The 17,696-nt window shown below is 39.6% G+C and overlaps 1 protein-coding gene across 1 annotated transcript in view; it reads right to left on the reverse strand.

Annotated features, from left to right (window-relative positions):
* Positions 1 to 2,815: 2,815 nt before the first annotated feature.
* The window catches only part of LOC135932439 (interferon-induced very large GTPase 1-like), a 34,075-nt gene continuing 19,194 nt past the window's right edge, over positions 2,816 to 17,696 (reverse strand). The window contains exon 4 of the mRNA XM_065469933.1: positions 2,816 to 7,537. Within this exon, the coding sequence (XP_065326005.1) occupies positions 2,816 to 7,537 (4,722 nt within the window). The remainder of the gene's footprint in view (positions 7,538 to 17,696) is intronic.

Raw genomic sequence — 17,696 nt, forward strand, 5'->3', positions numbered from 1 at the left:
CAAAAATTTGTAATCATGGCATGAGAAAGGGATAAAGAACATGTTATACAAGATAGAAATTTTATTTTGTTTCAAGAACTAGAATCAGCCACAATACTTCTTCACACACATTTCTTGAATATCAGCAACTGAAATCCATCATACAGAAAAGACTTAATCCCAATTATGTGAATCTACAGATACCTACTTGGTAAAATAATTTTAACATATCTGTACCCCCAAATTGTTATAAAAAATGTATACGTTATTATTTAAAACCAATTCCTACCACTCCCCACTGGACACTGCTGCCCCTCCCTGGGATGCGGGTACTTTTTGGCTCTGAGGTGCATGGCTGGATGTTCTGGTGTGCTCGTTGACCCGCTCTGTTGGGGGTAGTAGTCCAGGATAGCTTGGACCTGTTCAGGGGGGCCTCTGCCTGGCACTGGGTGGTTTTTAGGGACCTGGGGCCCGGGGGCCCAGTTTTCAGCTCATGATAGGCTAACTGTCCTCTGGCAGAGATGAGTGCCTGTTGCCTCTGGTTCTCGCCAACTCCCACACTTGCTAATGGATTGGAGGTTTGGTTTCACAGACTTTTTATGCTCAACAAAATAAAGTCAACTTACTAATATGAATACATTAAATGGGTTTTCCATCAATTGAATTTTTTCTTCCCTAATGGCACAAGCATGTAATAAGGTGACAGTGCCATGATTTTGACATTTTCCTGGGACTCTGACACAGTTTTTGTGTTTGTTATTGACCTGTGATTTGTTGTCTTCTTTGGAAGTTTAGAATGACTTATGTTTTAGTTTTATATTTCTTGTTGTTCATGTGTTTTGTTATTCTCTCACTCTCCCCAGTAATGTCACCCGCCTTGTAGGAGCACAACCACTACTACCAATGTCACACATAATGTCACGCATAAATCGGTCCGTGGCGGAAAAAAGGTTGGGGACCGCTGTATTAGGCCACCTAGTGGTAAGTAGTTACGGTACAGGTACAGCCTGAGCGAATGCCTGAGGATTTGAGCCTGATTTCAGGGCTAATGCATTGAATTAACTTGTTTACAGACAACTCTCCACACACATTTGCTGATCCTCCATGGCAGAAGTGTAGCAAAAGTGAAAAGAAGGTAATTGAAACTTATCTACAAATCTGATCACACAAACAGCCAATTGGCTTAGTTTTGCAGAGAACTGTCAAATCTGTTTCACCTGTCATTTATCAGTTGTTGCTGAATTTGTGGTTGCTCCATATCAGTGCAGTTTATGAAATGTAAGATTATGCATTCAATGTTGTACACAATGAAAACATTCAGAATGAAAAGCACAAACTATTTTATTATTAAAAGACATAGACAACAAAACGTTGTTCAAACTGCTGACAATTGTCTTTTTTCACTTGACTAAACATGCTGAAACATTTGCAAATACTATAAAATAGAATAAAAAATTGCAACAGTGCTGAGACAAAGCAACAGCTGAGCTGAAATAAAAGTTAAATTAAACAAAATTCAGTGTGGATATAACTGGTTACAAATGTGATCTCAAATCATATGATCTGTGAAAATAATATTTAACTGAAACAATGAATCTAAAATTAAATTGAAAATTACACCAATAAAATACAAAAGTCGATATGTTTGTTGTTGTTTTCAGATGCAATGTTTGAAATTAATGATCAGGAGTGTTACCATTTGTTATTGAATAAATGTTGCATAATTAAAAATATATGCATTTAAAAACAGGACATAAGACAGATTCAAATTATTGTAAGATAATTTTTGGTAAAGAGCTTTAAGAAATGCAATGTAATGTACATATTTTAGAAGATGAGGAGAAAGATTTAACAAAATTCTGAGATTTTACCTCAAACATCAAACACTCGAAACATGAAGAAAACGCCAAATTATGAAATTAACTTTTTGTGGCTCAAAATGAGCCTTTGATGGTTAACTATGCATGTTTTTTATGTAAGATTTGTCTATATATATTGAGAACATTCAGTTGGTTAACTTGTTCAACAGCAGTTTTTACATTCCATTTTTTGACTGTTTGATAAACAAAAAATGTTTGTTATGAACAGGTAAACGATATCCCAACTAACAAAATTAGGTTAACAATAAATTTATAAGGAACATGTTCTCAAAGCTCAGATCCTCTGAAAAAAGATTGCAATCATACAACTTGAAAAAAACTAAACAGAGATGATAAAGTGGATATTTTCTGGTATCCACTTGTATATTTTAGAAGAAAATAAGATAAAACTCTGAAAAATTCTGAGCATTTTAGCTCAAACAATAGAAACAAAAAGAAATCGTCAAAGTAAAAACTGATTTGTTATCATTATATAATTTGCACATTACAGTTTTCACTCAGATTTTTCCTGGATCAAACTGGGCCTTTGGTGGTTAACTATGCATGCACAGGCAAGATTGTTCATGTGCATTTAGAACATGGAGATGGTTAACTCGTTCAACAGCAGTTTTTGCATTTAGTTTCCTTCCATTTTTGATTATTTGATAAACAAAAAATGTTTGTTATGAACAGGTAAACGATATCCAAATAACAAAATTAGGTTAAAAATGAGTTTATCTGGACAAACTTTGAAAGCCTAGATGGAAGCAACAGTGAGAATGCGACTTGTATTTTTCCTCTTTGTATTTTCTTGTGAGTTAACTTAAAGTCACTCATATCATCTTCTTTGTGTCAATAGTTTAAAGACTTTGTTTTTTCTCACTCAGACAAAATCAGACCGTCACAGCTGGATTAACGAGTTATTGGGTGAAAGCAGGTATCAAGATTTTCAGGAGATTTGGAGTTTCTTTGACTCATTAATACATTTCATCCAGACTTTTAATGGCTTGTTGTTTAGATATTTTTTTCCATTGTTCTGGAATCTCTCCTCTGCCCATGAACTTTTTCCCATAGTGCTCTTCCAGCTGCGTTTGAAATTGACAAACAAACCACTTCCAATATGCCAGATCAGACCCATCAGGGGTGATGCTCCAGGTATCATACGGTGGACCAGCAGTTTTGTATTGTTTGTGGGGAATGGCTTCTTTTGAATCACATTCAGGGTAAAAACTGCCATCACTTGCAACATTTGTTGTGCAGAAGTTGACGCTGAGTTCTACTGTATCTTTATAGTGCCATGCCTTTATCCCATCAGGTCGATGAAAAGGAGTGCTGTGGTCATTAGGACTGTGATCTTCCATGGTGTTGGTACAAACAGCTGCACAGAATGGACACTTTACCCAGCAGCAGTTACACAGCTGATCAATGAGGATTTCTTCAGGCTTCTCCCTGGATTCCTTCAGCTTATCCAGGGAGAGGCTGTACATCTTCTCAGTAATGGATGTAAATCCTTTTTCTATCTCTTCCTTGAGGAAATCACATTTTTTTATGTCAGTGAAGTTTTCAGAAGGAATGTTGTCAAATGTCAGCTCATCCTTTAGGACATTACAAAATTCATTCAGCCACATTTCTTTATCTCCTCTCTGATGTTGGACCTTTTTTACTGCAGTAAATAAAGCCTGACTCACGGTTATTTTGATGCCATCAACATTTTTCTTGAGTATATTCACAGCTCCGTCACTGTTATCTCTAAAAATGTACTTCTCAACCTCTGCTTTAATGAAAGCTTCTGTTTGTTTCCTTGGATTTGTGATGTAGGTGATGAAATCATCAAAGTTTTCTTTCTCAGCGAGTGACTTCAGCATATGTTTCTCCAAGTTCAGTCTGTTACCATTGAATGCTGGGAAATTACATCTCATCCTTCCAGCGAGATCAATGGCAGTCTTATTACAGACAGCCTCAACAGTGGAGACTTTCAGCTTCTCACAGATCAGTTCTCCAAGCACAACTACAGATGAGCTTTCTTTACAAAAGCTTCTAAAAGCTGCGTAATACTGTGTTTTCTTGCTTTCCAAATAAGTGATTGGATCATTGTTCATTTTAAATTTCTTGTGTGACTCTAAAAGCCAACTCTCTGCCTTGTAGAACACGTAGAGCAAGAGATCAACTTTAAACTCCTTGTTTAAAGTGTATTTCCTCTCTGACAGACACATCTGAACTTTTTCTGTCACATGTTTGGCCATTTTATGCAAATATGTTTGCGTGTAGCCTGTTGCAGCTACATGTTTGTTTTTGATTGCACCAAGTGACTCTTCTTCAGCTTGGACAATGAGCAATCTGACCTGTTGTTGTTCTTCATAGGAAAAACCACCTCTTGAAGTATATTTTTTGCAAGTATCAACCACCAGATGACCACCTCTCTTCATATATTCTGAATATTGACCAACGTCTGATAATTTCTTGTATCTGCCACTTCTTTTACATTTCTCTGTGAGCGTTTGCTCAAAACCAAGTTGATGAAGGATAGTTAACTGATCTTCTTCCAAGTTGATGTCTTCAACAGGTTCTATATCTGATGTTAATTCAGCAACCCAGCCGCTCCAAACAGAGTTGAACTGTCGTTGAAGTTCCACCTCATCTTTGGCCTTATCCTTCAGTTTTTGCGCGAGCTCTTTGCTCTTCTGTACCAGTTTGTTCTGAAACTCTGATTTCTTCTCATCCAGTTTTTTACAAGCTTTCTTCTGCTGGATAACTCCATCCAGTTTTCTTTTCACCATTTTCACTTGATTATTAAGAAATTCCTCAATGTCTATTTCAAATCGTCCTCTCCACTGAGCCAAGATCTCTTTGTCTTTGTCATCCTCAAAGTACTTTGTCATTTCTGTTCTGACTTCTTCATATGTTTTACTTGTTTCTTTAAAAAGATAGGTTTGTTCAACCTCATCAAGTTTTCCATTTTCAATTCTGTTATGAAGTTGGTTTTCAATGGTCAACATGTTTTCCCTCATTGTCCAGGTCCAGCTCCCATACTGGACTTCCAGTTTTCTGTACACTGAAATTTCAAGTGTGTTTTTAAAACTGAAAAGAAAATTTTCAGTCAGCAGTGCAGTCCACAGGTCCTGAATTTTGCTTTTGAACTGTGAGAGAGTGATCCCATCAGACTTTGAAGCTTTAGAGAGGATGGTGTTCTTCACTTCCTGGATGCTCTCACTGTAACCTGGATTTGGAGGAGCCATGGGTGGACTGCCCTCCCACAGCTGGGCACAGTATTTCACATCTTTCTGAACATCAAATTCAATGACATCACTGAAGCACTCTGCATAACAAACTTCCTCTTTGGCTGCTAGTTTGGCCATCTGGTCCAGTTTTTCCTGCAGGCGTCTCTTTCCATCCATGTTTTTCTCTGCTGCTGCAACATCTGTGACATTCTGGTGAACTAACACACAACTGGGAGAAAGTTTAACTTCCTTCATCCTCATGAAAGCCTGAACAACAATCTGCAGGATGTCTTGCATCTCAGACGGATTCTCTCCAAAGATGTTGATCAGTGTCAGGTTCCCCAGACCAACAACAAGTGTTGCCAATTCATTGTCATGATGAAGAGTGTTGTTACCTTCTACTTCAAGAGCACGCAGTCCTTCAGTGTCCACCACTAGAACATAGTCATACTTCAAGTCTTCCTTCATCTCCTCTGACACTTTGAGCAGCTGCATGAAGGCACCTTTGGTGCACCTGCCAGCACTCACTGCAAACTGCAGCCCAAACATGGTGTTCAGCATTGTTGATTTTCCACTGCTTTGTAGGCCCAAAACTGACAACACAAAAACTCTCTGGTCCCCCAGTTTCTTGATGACTTCTTCTAAAAGACTGGAGATCCATGTTAAAGGCACATGACCTGCATCACCATCCATCAGCTCCATCGGGTGTCCTGATATCATCAGCTGTGCAGCCAGCTCAGGGTATTTAGACCAGTCAGTGTGTCTGCTCTCTCTTTGTGTTGTTTTATGGGCTTCATAGATCTGTCCCATTTCTCTGAAGATGTGCTCCAAACCAAAACTTGCAGACTGAAGTTTTTTTGATATGTATTCAAGTTCAGTTTTTGTTTTAAATAACAGATCTGATTTGTCCGGTTTGTTCTTCAAAGCCAAGACCTCAGACCACTTTTCATCATAACTTTTGAGAATTGAAGAAAGATCATCAGTGGAGAGGGCATCTATGAAGATCTGCATCCATTTTAGGAAATACTCTCTGACTGTTGGTGGCAATGATGAGAGACTTCCAGTGAACAACTGCATCAGTTTACTGCAGGAAGCAGCACATTGTTTCTGACGTATTTTCATCAGCTCTTGTTGCTTTTTACTTTTCTCCATTTCAATGTCTCCTCTGAGATGAAACAGTTCTCTGTGTATTTTGCTCCACTGATGCCACAGTTGGCCTTGACATGGGAGAAATTCATCTTTTATCTTTGAGACATGCATGTTATCCTTTGTAAGCAGATTGATTATTTCCTTAGCAGGAAGTTTCCAACTTTGACAGGCTGGGTCATTTTCATCCACTCTAATTCCAGAGAGCTCAGCCATGGTTTCAAGCTGGAAGGATGGTTTCAAGCTGGGAACATCAAGAGAAAACAAAACCTCTCTGATGATCTTTTTTAGCTCTTCAGATACATCTGAGTGGTTTCTGTCTTTGAGGCCCATTATGTAATTTCCATTTTTTGTCTTAACAGCATCACGACTGTCATTAACAGTGAGACAAATGAGAGGCTTATGAGACTTAAAAAGAGTAGAAATAAGTGATTGAGTTTCTTCATCGCTTTGTAGAGATTCCATGACAAAAATATTGATGGAGGATTTTTCAATCAGTATGTCACGCTGTTTTTCAGTCAACAGAGCATCACCATGGAGATTACAAAAGGCAATGCAGTCACTGAAGTCATCATTGGGTTTTCCAGCAGGGCAGTACCAGGCAATCTCTGCCACACCATCCATCAGATAGCGAGACTTGGTGCTTCCTTTACAGTTTCTGTGGAAGAAGGTGTCGTGACGGTCGTTGATTAAAGTGTTCATCAGCTGAGATTTCGACACTGACAAAGAACCCAGACGGAAAAATGACACCAAGGGTGTTTCAGCTTTGTAGACTGGAACACTCTTCATGGTGACGATCTTTGAGTTATCTTTGATTTGAGTTACCTTCCAGGTTTTTGTTATATCCCTGAAGGTCCACAGAGGAAACTGAATCTCCTTTGTGAATGGGTCATTAACAAGCAAAGGTAAGGCATACTGACACTGAGAGAGCTTTGTAATCATCATTTGTTTCAGGAAGCTGTCTGAGCAGTGAAATACTGCCATCTGAACGTCCATTGGATGCACACGAGCCTTCTCTTTCTCATTTGTGTCTGCAGGGGTTTTAAACAATTCCTCTAGATCATTGTCATCTATCTCACTGTTGTCAGACATTGTGGGCTTTAAATTGGTCACCTCAGGACTGTTTGATCTTACAGGAATATATCTGGCCTTGTAGTTCAACATTATCAGCCTGTGGAGAAAAGTGTGAGCTAGATCTTTCTCAGATGTTACATGGTCCATCTGTTTTCCAGGTGGACGTATTTGAAGAAAATCTGCTTTTGACAGCTTCTGTTGAACTTTGTCTTGAAGGTGAAGTCTGTCAAGCAGTGTCTCAATTTCTGTTTGACTCGATTTCTACACATAACAAATAAAGAGGGAGTATATGTAATTAAATTACATTTTCATATGGCAGAACAGACTAAATTCTAGCTTGGAAAGAAAAGCATCTGGATTTGTTTAAGTTGCTTGAAGACGTTTCACCTCTCATCCAAGAAGCTTCTTCAGTTCTAAGGGTCAAATGGTGGAGAGTCCCAGATTTAAACCCAGTGGGAGTTTCCCCCCAAAGAGGGACAAAGGACCCCCTGATGATCCTCTACCTAATCACACGAGCCAAGGTGTGAAAACGGGTGTGGGTCACAATCAGCCAGGGTTTCGGGTGAGCTCATTGTGAAACCTGGACCTACCCTATCATGTGATTTCCTGATGTCAAATGCGCTAGAGTGTGAGTGGGCATTAAGGCGTCTGGGAAGGGATCTCAAAACTGGATTATAGATGGCAGACAGTTGGTGTCGTAAACCAGCGCCTCTGTTCAAAGATGGTCACTCACAATGGACATAAATGGCTTCTTTCACTTCTCTTTCAAACTATCTGTCTTTTCTGTCCAAAATGTGAACATTGGCATCCTCGAAAGAGTGACCTTTGTCATTTAGATGCAGATGGACTGCTGAGTCTTGTCCCATGGAGGTGGCTCTTCTATGTTGTGCCATGCACTTGTGAAGTACTGGTCCGTGTGTGTGGGCTTCGGGTAAACTTCAATGTTGAGGTTGCCATTCTCTTCAATGTGCACAGTGCAGTCCAGGAAAGGCAAACAGTTATTCTTTGTGTACCGGAAGCCCACACACACGGACCAGTACCTCCTCTTTGACTCCCATCACCCTCTGGAACACAAACTTGGAGTAATCAGGACCCTACACCACCGGGCAGAACATGTTCCCTCTAAGCCAGAAGGGAAAAAGAAGGAACACACACACGTAAAGGAAGCACTCAAAACGTGCGGTTATCCTAATTGGGCGTTTATAAAGTCAGCAAAGAGACACAGAAAAGAAGATCAGACACCAGCGAGGGAGGATAAGAAAGACAGACGCAACAACATTGTCATCCCCTATGTAGCCGGTGTATCAGAGAAACTCAGGAGAGTTTTCTCCAAGCACGACATCCCAGTGTACTTCAGACCCAGCAACACACTCAGACAGAAACTGGTTCACCCGCAAGACAAAACTCCAAAACACAAACTTAACAATGTGGTGTATGCTGTACAGTGCAGCGAGGAATGCCCAGACCTCTGCATTGGAGAGACCAAACAGCCACTTCACAAGCGCATGGCACAACATAGAAGAGCCACCTCCACAGGACAAGACTCAGCAGTCCATCTGCATCTTAAGGATAAAGGACACTCTTTCGAGGATGCCAATGTTCACATTTTGGACAGAGAGGACAGATGGTTTGAAAGAGGAGTGAAAGAAGCCATTTATGTCCACTGTGAGTGACCATCTTTGAACAGAGGCGGTGGTTTACGACACCAACTGTCTGCCATCTATAATCCAGTTTTGAGATCCCTTCCCAGACGCCTTAATGCCCACTCACATCCTGGGCCATCTGACCTCAGGAATTCACATGACAAGGTGGGGCCAGGTTTCACAATGAGCTCACCCGAAACCCTGGCTGATTGTGACCCACACCCGTTTTCACACCTAGGTAGAGGATCATCAGGGGGTCATTTGTCCCTCTTTGGGGGGAAACTCCCACTGGGTTTAAATCTGGGACTCCCCACCAATTGACCCTTAGAACTGAAGAAGCTTCTCGGATGAGAGGTGAAACGTCTTCAAGCAACTTAAAGAAGTCCAGACGCTTTTCTTTCCAAGCTCCAGAGACTACGATGACCTGGATGACTGAGAACCGTCACAGACAGACTAAATTCTAATTTTGATCTTTTGAATAAATGTTTATTCTCCTACCTTCTTTTTTCCACTGATGTAATCATCTGTGGTTTCTGCAGGACAGCATGAATGAGATTCAAATGCATTATACTCCATGCATGTTGGTGCAAATTATTTCAAAGTTATAAACTCAGCTGTTCATATTTTTAAGATTTTTGTGTTACTGTATAATGAAAAATGTTACCATTGTCATTAGTCTTGAATGATACATAAGATTTATCTCCTGGTTTACTCTCCTGCTCATCAATGTGTTCAGCCACTGGCCCACTCTGAAAAAGTAAATACACTAATATGTAAATACAATGTAAATACATACATATAAATAAATATAGTGTAAATACATTAGCCTGAAATTTAGCTTATCAAGTTAATGCCACTGACATATATAACAACAGGATGAAAAGATTTTACTTTGTATTTTAGTGAGAAGACAGTAAACTATTTTAGAATGGATCTGACTGACATTTATATACTTACATTTCTAGTCTTATTGACCGCTCAAAGCAGCTTATCAACTGCATCAAGACCTGTTCTAAATTTCCAATAACCAGTAAATCTAAAAAGTGTCTCTGCAAACCTAAAATACTTTTTGCTGTCAAGCGACAGAGGAAACCACTTTTTTAAAACTGTTATTATAATCAAGCGATCTGAGGGGTTACTAAACTTCCACATTCCTACTCCTTATTTTCAGACATTAGAAAGTAAGATTATGTGAAGAAATCTTTTTAACCCTTACATGCTGTTCACATTTGAACCATAACTGACCTGATTTAGATTAATTTGTAACATTGCAGGTGTAAATGTACTTACATTTATGTAGTGCTGTTAACTCATTATTCATGCCCAATTTGGAATAACCAATTAACCCACCATCATGTTTGTCTTTGGATTGTGGAAAGAACGCACTGCTCTTATAACAGTGCCAATTGGATTCACCTCTTTCAGTGTCTGAATCCACGAAGCCCTACAGCCTCTCCCACACAATAAAGCTCCAGGTCCAGATGGTTTTCCAGCAGAGTTTTACAAAGGATTTTGGCCTATATTAGTGCCCACTTTTATCAGAATAGTAACTTAAGTTCATATTGATAACACTTTATCTCCACTCATGTTTGAGTCATTTTTGACCAGGATATGTCCTTCGATGTGCACATTAAACAAATATGTAGGACTGCTTTCTGTCATTTACACAATATCTATAAAATTAGAATCATCCTGTCTCAGAGTTATCTTAAAAAAAAAACTATTTCATGCATTTATCGTCAGAGGCTGGGTCTGTGACCCAGCGTTTTCAGGTTATGTGTTGAGTTGTTATGTTATATCTTGACTTAATGTTGAGTTATAGGATTATTATTTGTTTGCCTTGAGTTTAGTCTAGTTTATGTTTCACTTAGGACGGCTTCGTTAGTGTCATGTATTGTCTGTGTGTTTCATGTTGTCAGGTCTGTGTTTTCATGTCCCGGTGTTTCCTGTTTTATTTTGAAAATCTTGTGTTTCTTTGTTCAGTGTGTTTAATTTCACTCTACCCCTGTGATGTCGTTGTTCACTGTGTCAGCTGTTTCCTCCTGTGTTTTGTGAGAAAGTATAAGAGCAAGTGGCATGTTTCAGTTCCCCTCTGACGTGCAGAGATAAGGAGTAGGTTGTAAAGAAGAATAGAAAAGCAGGAAACTACAGATAGACAGTTGGGGAGTGTACCTTTCTATGTGAATGTTAGGGTGTGTGTCCTTGGGTGTGCTTGATAAGGAAACAACATGTATTCTTTTTATGACTTGTTTTGCTGACTGTAGTGAGCACAAGGGTGGGCTCACCTGTGACTAAGCCTGTAATCTAAAGGTTGCAAGATGCTTGTGTGACTACTAAATAACTATAGGGGCAGTCCTTTAATGAAGCTTCCAGAGCCTTTATAATTGAAAAGACCGAGGAATTGCTCCTCAGATTCACTTGATGCTTGCTGTGGCTGCATGTAGTAGGATCTCCCAATGGGCATTGGTAATAAAGCGTTGATGAAAGGATACTTCAGCCTCATCTGACTCTTTTTCTCCAGCTGGGATATCAAAAGTATCAGTGAGGTCAAGAAGTGAACCTCAACAGTTTCCACTTCCTCTGATCACCCCCTGTGTGTATTTAGTCTTTGTGTTTTCATTCAGTGGATGTCAGGTTTTCTATATTTCCTCTCACCACGCCACGACAAGTTCCATGTATGTCATGATTCTGCTCAGGCCTGAATAAATTCTGTTTGAAACTCAGTTCCGTCTCCTTCACTGTCTGCATGTAGGCCCTGCTTCTCATTCAACACACAGACAGCTCCTGCTGTCTGGAAATTAGTATTAGCAGTTCTAAACAAATTTGGATTTGTTTCATTCTTCATAAACTGGGTGAAAACACTTTACAGCTCTCCAAATGAATGTGTTAGGACAAATTATCTTACTTGCCAAAACTTCAACCTAAAGAAGTACACCAGACAGGGCTGCCCACTTTTACCCTCGCTTTTTGTCATTTTTTATTGAACTACTAGCAGCAGCAATCTGACAAAATGTAGATATTAAAGAAAATCAAAATGAAGATAAAGACCATAAGATAAGCCTGTGGTGTACTACTTTTCCCTAGGAACTCACAAACTTCTCCTACAGAGATGATCACACTTACAAATAAGTTCTCATTCACATCAAACTACTCCATCAGCTGGAGTAAATCAACAATTCTGGCTCTGATTTGTAATTTTTCATATTCCAATCATATTAGTAGTAGTGGAATAATATTCCACTACTAAAACTTATTTTATTGCTACCTGTAATTTATTGCAGTTTACTTTTATGTGTTTATTTGTTTACTAAATGTTTGAGGTGTGAAATAAACTGCACAGGAGTTTGAAAACAAAATATGGGTGTGGGTGGTTGGAGGATGTGATTGTGTGTGTGTGTATGTGTGTCTGTGTGTGTGTGTGTGTGTGTGGGGGGGGGTACGTGTCCTCGTATCTTGTTTCCCTTTTCTGTTCCCATGTTTCTCTGCTTGTGTTTCATTCCATGTTTACTCTGTCTGTCATGCTTATCCCCTGTTTCCCCAGCCCCTCATGTCTCTCTTTCTCTCTCTCTTGTGGTCTCTCACCCTCTGGGTTCCTCGCTTTTGTGTTCCCCTTTTGCTCGCCCTTGCCTTCTTAGTGGTGTCTGTGTTTTGTCCTCCTTGCCTGTTGCTGTCTTCCACTACTTGTGTTCCATCCTGTCTCCCCAGACTACCATGTGTTTCATGTCTGCGTGTTCCATGTCCTATTGTCACAGTCTACGTCTCACTATGTTCCTATTTTATTTTGACAATCAGCATTCCATGTTCAGTGTGTTTAGTTTTGCTTCCTCTGTCTTATCATGTCTAATTTGTCTCAGCTGTATTCCCCATGTGTTTCATGTTCCCTCGTTATTCCCCGTGTATTTAAGCCCTCTGTTTGCCATTGTCCACTGTTGCATTCTCCCTCATTCCCCGCCGTGTATTCTGCCTGCCTATCTGTTTAGTTTTATGTGTTTTGCCAGTTTAGTTTGTTTTTGTGTTTTCCGGTGTTCAGCAATAAAGCTGCTTTCTGAGTTTATTCTCACCTCAGTGATTCTGCATTTGGGTCCTATTCTGCCTGCTTCACACGGTCAGTTCATGACAGTACCCCCAAATTGTTATCAAAAATGTATAAGTTATTATTTAAAATTGATTCCTACCGGTCGCCCCCGGACACTGCTGCCGCTCCCTGGGATGAGGTTACTTTTTGATTCTGAGGCCCATGGCTGGATGTTCTGGTGTGGTCTTTGACCCGGGGGGGCTCTCCCAGGTGCTACAAACAGAAAATAAATATTTTACAATACAATCAAAGCCTTTGTTTATTTCATCTGCAATTTTCTTTTGGTAAACAAGGTTATACTGGCATTGTAACCGGCATTTGCCTGCCCCGAGCACTGTCTGGTGCTGCAAGATCAGTGCCAGCTGTGATTAGGTGGCTTTTTAGATGCTCAATTTTACACTGTGTTTTTCTGGCGTTTGGGCTGTCAGATGTAGCAACGCAGCAGAGTTGTGGCTGTGTGCTGTGGAGGCCCAGTGGAACCTGTTTAATTGCCTCAGGTAAGCAGTGGCGTGTCCAGCGGGGTGGCCTGGGGGGGCACAGGTCACCCCCCAACCAGACTGGCCACCCCAGGTGCCACCCCGAAGCTAAAACAATAAAATTCAATCAAATATCAAATGTACAATTATGTTTTCACAGTGAAGCTCAGATGTCCGAGTGTAAGTGAGTGCAGCATCGGTTTCTGCACTATGAGCATCACGTTAGCAAAGGAAGGAGAGCCAAGCACGAAAGACGGCACCGCAGAAAACAATTTTTCGGTCCCGGTAAGTAATATTAAGTTTGTTGAATTTATTAAACTTCGGTGAAATTAGAATACCAAGGAAAAAATAACACTTAAAGAATTATTGCAACCGTCGAATATTTCAGACAGTAGGCTACTGGGGGGAGCTAGCATAAGAGTTATGAGTTATAAGATATAATCCAAGTCGTAACATTGCTGTATGGAGCTGCAGATTTGGTTGCAGGTTAATACTGGCAGTGTCACCATGCCAGCTGACTGTATTTCATCATCAGCCAGTGTTGTTCTTTATACATCAATATTACCAAAGTTTACCATAAGGCAGCACTTAGACTACACTGTGCGGTCTAGCTAATTTCTCTCATTACTTATCCTATCTGCCAGCTCCATGTTATGAATAGAGTGTAAATCACCCCATGAAATGGCTGTGCCATGTTCGATGCAGGGATGTGCAGTTCTGGTTCTCAAGGCTCCTGTCCTCCCGGTTTCAGATGTTTCCATACTTCAACACAGCTGATTTAAAGAATCATTTACAGACTTGTGCACAACTAGGTGTTTGGGGATTATTTGATTTGAATTGGCTATGTTGGTAACATCTAAAACGTGCAGGATAGGGGTCCATGAGGGCCAGAATTTGACATCCCTGACTTCTAGTCAAGGTCAAACATCAGGAAAGTTGTTGTTTGCGACATAAGTTTTTGCTTTATTACTTCAGGGCCAACCAGTAGAGATAAAAGAATAGGAAGAATGAAAAGATCTCAAAATATTAAGAATTTCTTCCTTAAGAAAGCTAAAATACAACCAGAAGCAGAGAGCAATGTCAGGGAAAGGTGGATTGAGCAGCAGTCATCATTGTCACCTGGGAGTTCTACAAATGAAGGTATGTGTGAGAATGAATAAGGAAAATGCAAGGAAGGGATGTTTATATTGTCAACTGTTCAACCCATCCATAGGGGACAAATCCTAATATTTGGGAATAAACAATTAACTAAGCAAATATATGTATTGTGGTACATAATTGGAAAGTAAAACAAAATCCTGCTTTAAATAACATGTTTTTTTATTTAATGAAATGTAATATTTTTATATTATCCTAGGCACTTCTTCACCTGTTCATGATCAACCAGATAACCAGGATGTGGTGCCTTTTGAAACATCTTCTCCTTCAACATCATGTACGACACCGGGCCATCCACATGGTATTTAACCTCCAATCTTACTTTATAGATTAATATTGACAGCCTTTAAAAACAAAATAATGATGTTGGGTAGTTAACATTGTGCAGTAAATATTCTATAATATTGATACTGTCACTTTTGCAAAAGGCGTTGTTCTAGATTAAAACCAATTCTTCATTGATTTTTAAATTTAATCCTCCCATACTTAGATATATCTCAAAATCCAGGGACCTAGACAGCCACACTTGAAGATATTTCCTCGAACAGTACATGGTGAAAAGAAGAGGGCCTTCAGCAAGACATGGTATTCACAACACAAATGGCTGGAATATTCTCAAAGTCGGGACTCTGTCTGTTCCTGTTTCAAAATCAAACACCACTTTGTGATACAGATAAAGTTTTGCATTGGCTAATTTGCCAATTGTATGTTAAAAATATTCGTATTTTAATATTCAAAAATGTTTTTGCCCAAAACATATGTGCACTATATGTCAGTAAAAATACTATGCAAATATTGCTGTCCTTGAATGCTGAATAAACACTGACAGAGCACTGATTGTATCTCTTGTACTTTATCAACGCAGTATCTAAAAACTTTGCACCATAGTGGTTAAAATCTCATTCTAATAAGAGTTAAAAGCACATTTGGTTATTAGGTTTATAGGGTTATTGAATTATGGTTAACGGTTGGTAGAATTTTTTTTTAACATTATCTGCCAATTACATCTGCCACCCTTCTCCAAATCTGTGCCCCTACCTGGCCCCCCCAACAAAAACTTTCTAGACACGGCACTGCAGGTAAGGGATTCTTTACATAGCCGTTTATCATGTTCGTGGTTATGGCTGTGTGTCTGGAAATGTGCTGCGGGACTGGTGGTGAGGATGCTGTGTGTGGGTGATATGCTTGATGGTGAGCAGTTTCCGTGAGACATGCCAGGTAAGCATGTATGGAATCATAGATGATGAGGGAAAGAAAACAGCAGCTTAATAACGATTCGCTTTTTTTCACTGCTGTTTTTTTTGTTCAGGACTGTTTTATTTTCCTGTGTTTTGCTTCGGTTAATTTTCTTATGTTAGTTATACTCTTAGAGTCCTTTTTTAAAATCCTGTGTCTGCAGTATTGGGGTTGGTGGCGGACCAAAGGGGTTGTGATAGCGAGGGGTGTGGCTTGGGAGGTTTGGACAAAATGGCAAACAGTTTGACCACCTTTTTTTAAAAATTTATTTTGTTTTTTTCGTGCAATTGATTGTAGTTTTGTTTCTGTTTCCTTTTTTCTTCATGCACTAGGAGTAGTTGTGGGTAATAAGTGGCGCGCAAATTGTTTGCCTCTCTCCTCCAGCCACAGGAGTATATGTGTGGGCCTTTTAGCGTTCATATGGATTTATGGATTGCATTTAAAATGTATTGATATTAAAAGTATTTTTTAAAGTTGTTAAATAAATTATAAATAATGTTGGAGGGAAAGTTTTGCCTTTTAGCTCATTTTCTTTGACCAAGCATGCTCCTTAGAATTTGGAGAAAAGAACTGATAATTGAATGTGAGGGTGGGGCCACACCATGGTCACACCCGTGGTTTCAAGTTTCTTTTAATTCATTATTCTTTTAGGCTGTGAATATTATTATTATTATTATCATTTTGCTCAATTTTTATTGCTCTTAAATTTTAGTTTTCTATTTTTCTATCAGGCCCTATCTTATCATAAAGACCTCAAGGGTCAATATTCAGGGCTCTAGAGTGCGACCAAATTTTTCCGTGGTGCGACTAAAGAAAAACATTTGGTCGCACCGGTGCGACCAACTGTTGCCAACACTTGGTCGCACCTGTTTGGGTAACAAAAAAAAAATCTCTGCAACTCCGTGTGGTCAACAACAGACACACATTATGCCCCTATCGTGGACTAAACCAATCAGAGATAGTCAGGGGCGGGACCTCTCTGATTGGCCCTGGGGTCCAGTGGAAAGTGCAGGTAGAAGAGGGAGGTGAGTAGCTTTAATAAGGCGATATCAATTCATTAACGGATTCCACACAAAGACGTAAACACAGAGCGACCCGACGCATCAGAATCAGCTTTGTCTTTCTCGGCTTTCTCACCGGACGGCCCGCAGACGGACACGCTGTCGGAGCTTAGCGATTCTGATGCGTCGGGTCGCTCTGTGTTTACGTCTTTTTGCGCTGATTCTGAGCTGCAGGTTTTGTCTCTCCAACCAAAATTCGCCGAGCCAGCAGCAAAAGAAGCAGCAAACTACGCTTCACATTTGATCAATGTCGTCATGAATTCCCTCTGAATTTTGCTGTTTTGCTTCCCCACGATAAAAATTACACTTCCTACACAGCTCCCTGTGTGTACTTCAAGAACAGTTTCCCGTCTCAAATCTGTTTTCTGGATTATTCATTCGCTTATTACCCACCAGTCTACCGTTGTTTACAGCGCTGTCTTTTTCTTTTTTCATGTAAATGACGTCCGACAAGAAAGCCTAATTTCTGCTGTTCAATACTGAAGAAATTTAAACTTCTTAAAATTATGCAAAATTGCAGAATATTGCAGAATATTTTTAAGGTTATCTGTTATAAAAAGCCAGACCAGGAAAATCTCCTTCATGTTTTTCTGTGTTTTATTGTCAGTTACTTTGACACAAAGGCATCTACTGTGATGTTCACAATTCTGATGAAGTCTCACAAGTGTCAGTACTGATAAATGATCAGAATTATAATATTTCTGACTGTCTGAGGCTAAATTGAATCGAATCAGGACTTTGAGAACTGGAATCGAATGGATTATAGAAATC

This window comes from Pelmatolapia mariae, linkage group LG22 (assembly GCF_036321145.2).
Source record: "Pelmatolapia mariae isolate MD_Pm_ZW linkage group LG22, Pm_UMD_F_2, whole genome shotgun sequence".
In the NCBI taxonomy this organism is placed as follows: domain Eukaryota; kingdom Metazoa; phylum Chordata; class Actinopteri; order Cichliformes; family Cichlidae; genus Pelmatolapia; species Pelmatolapia mariae.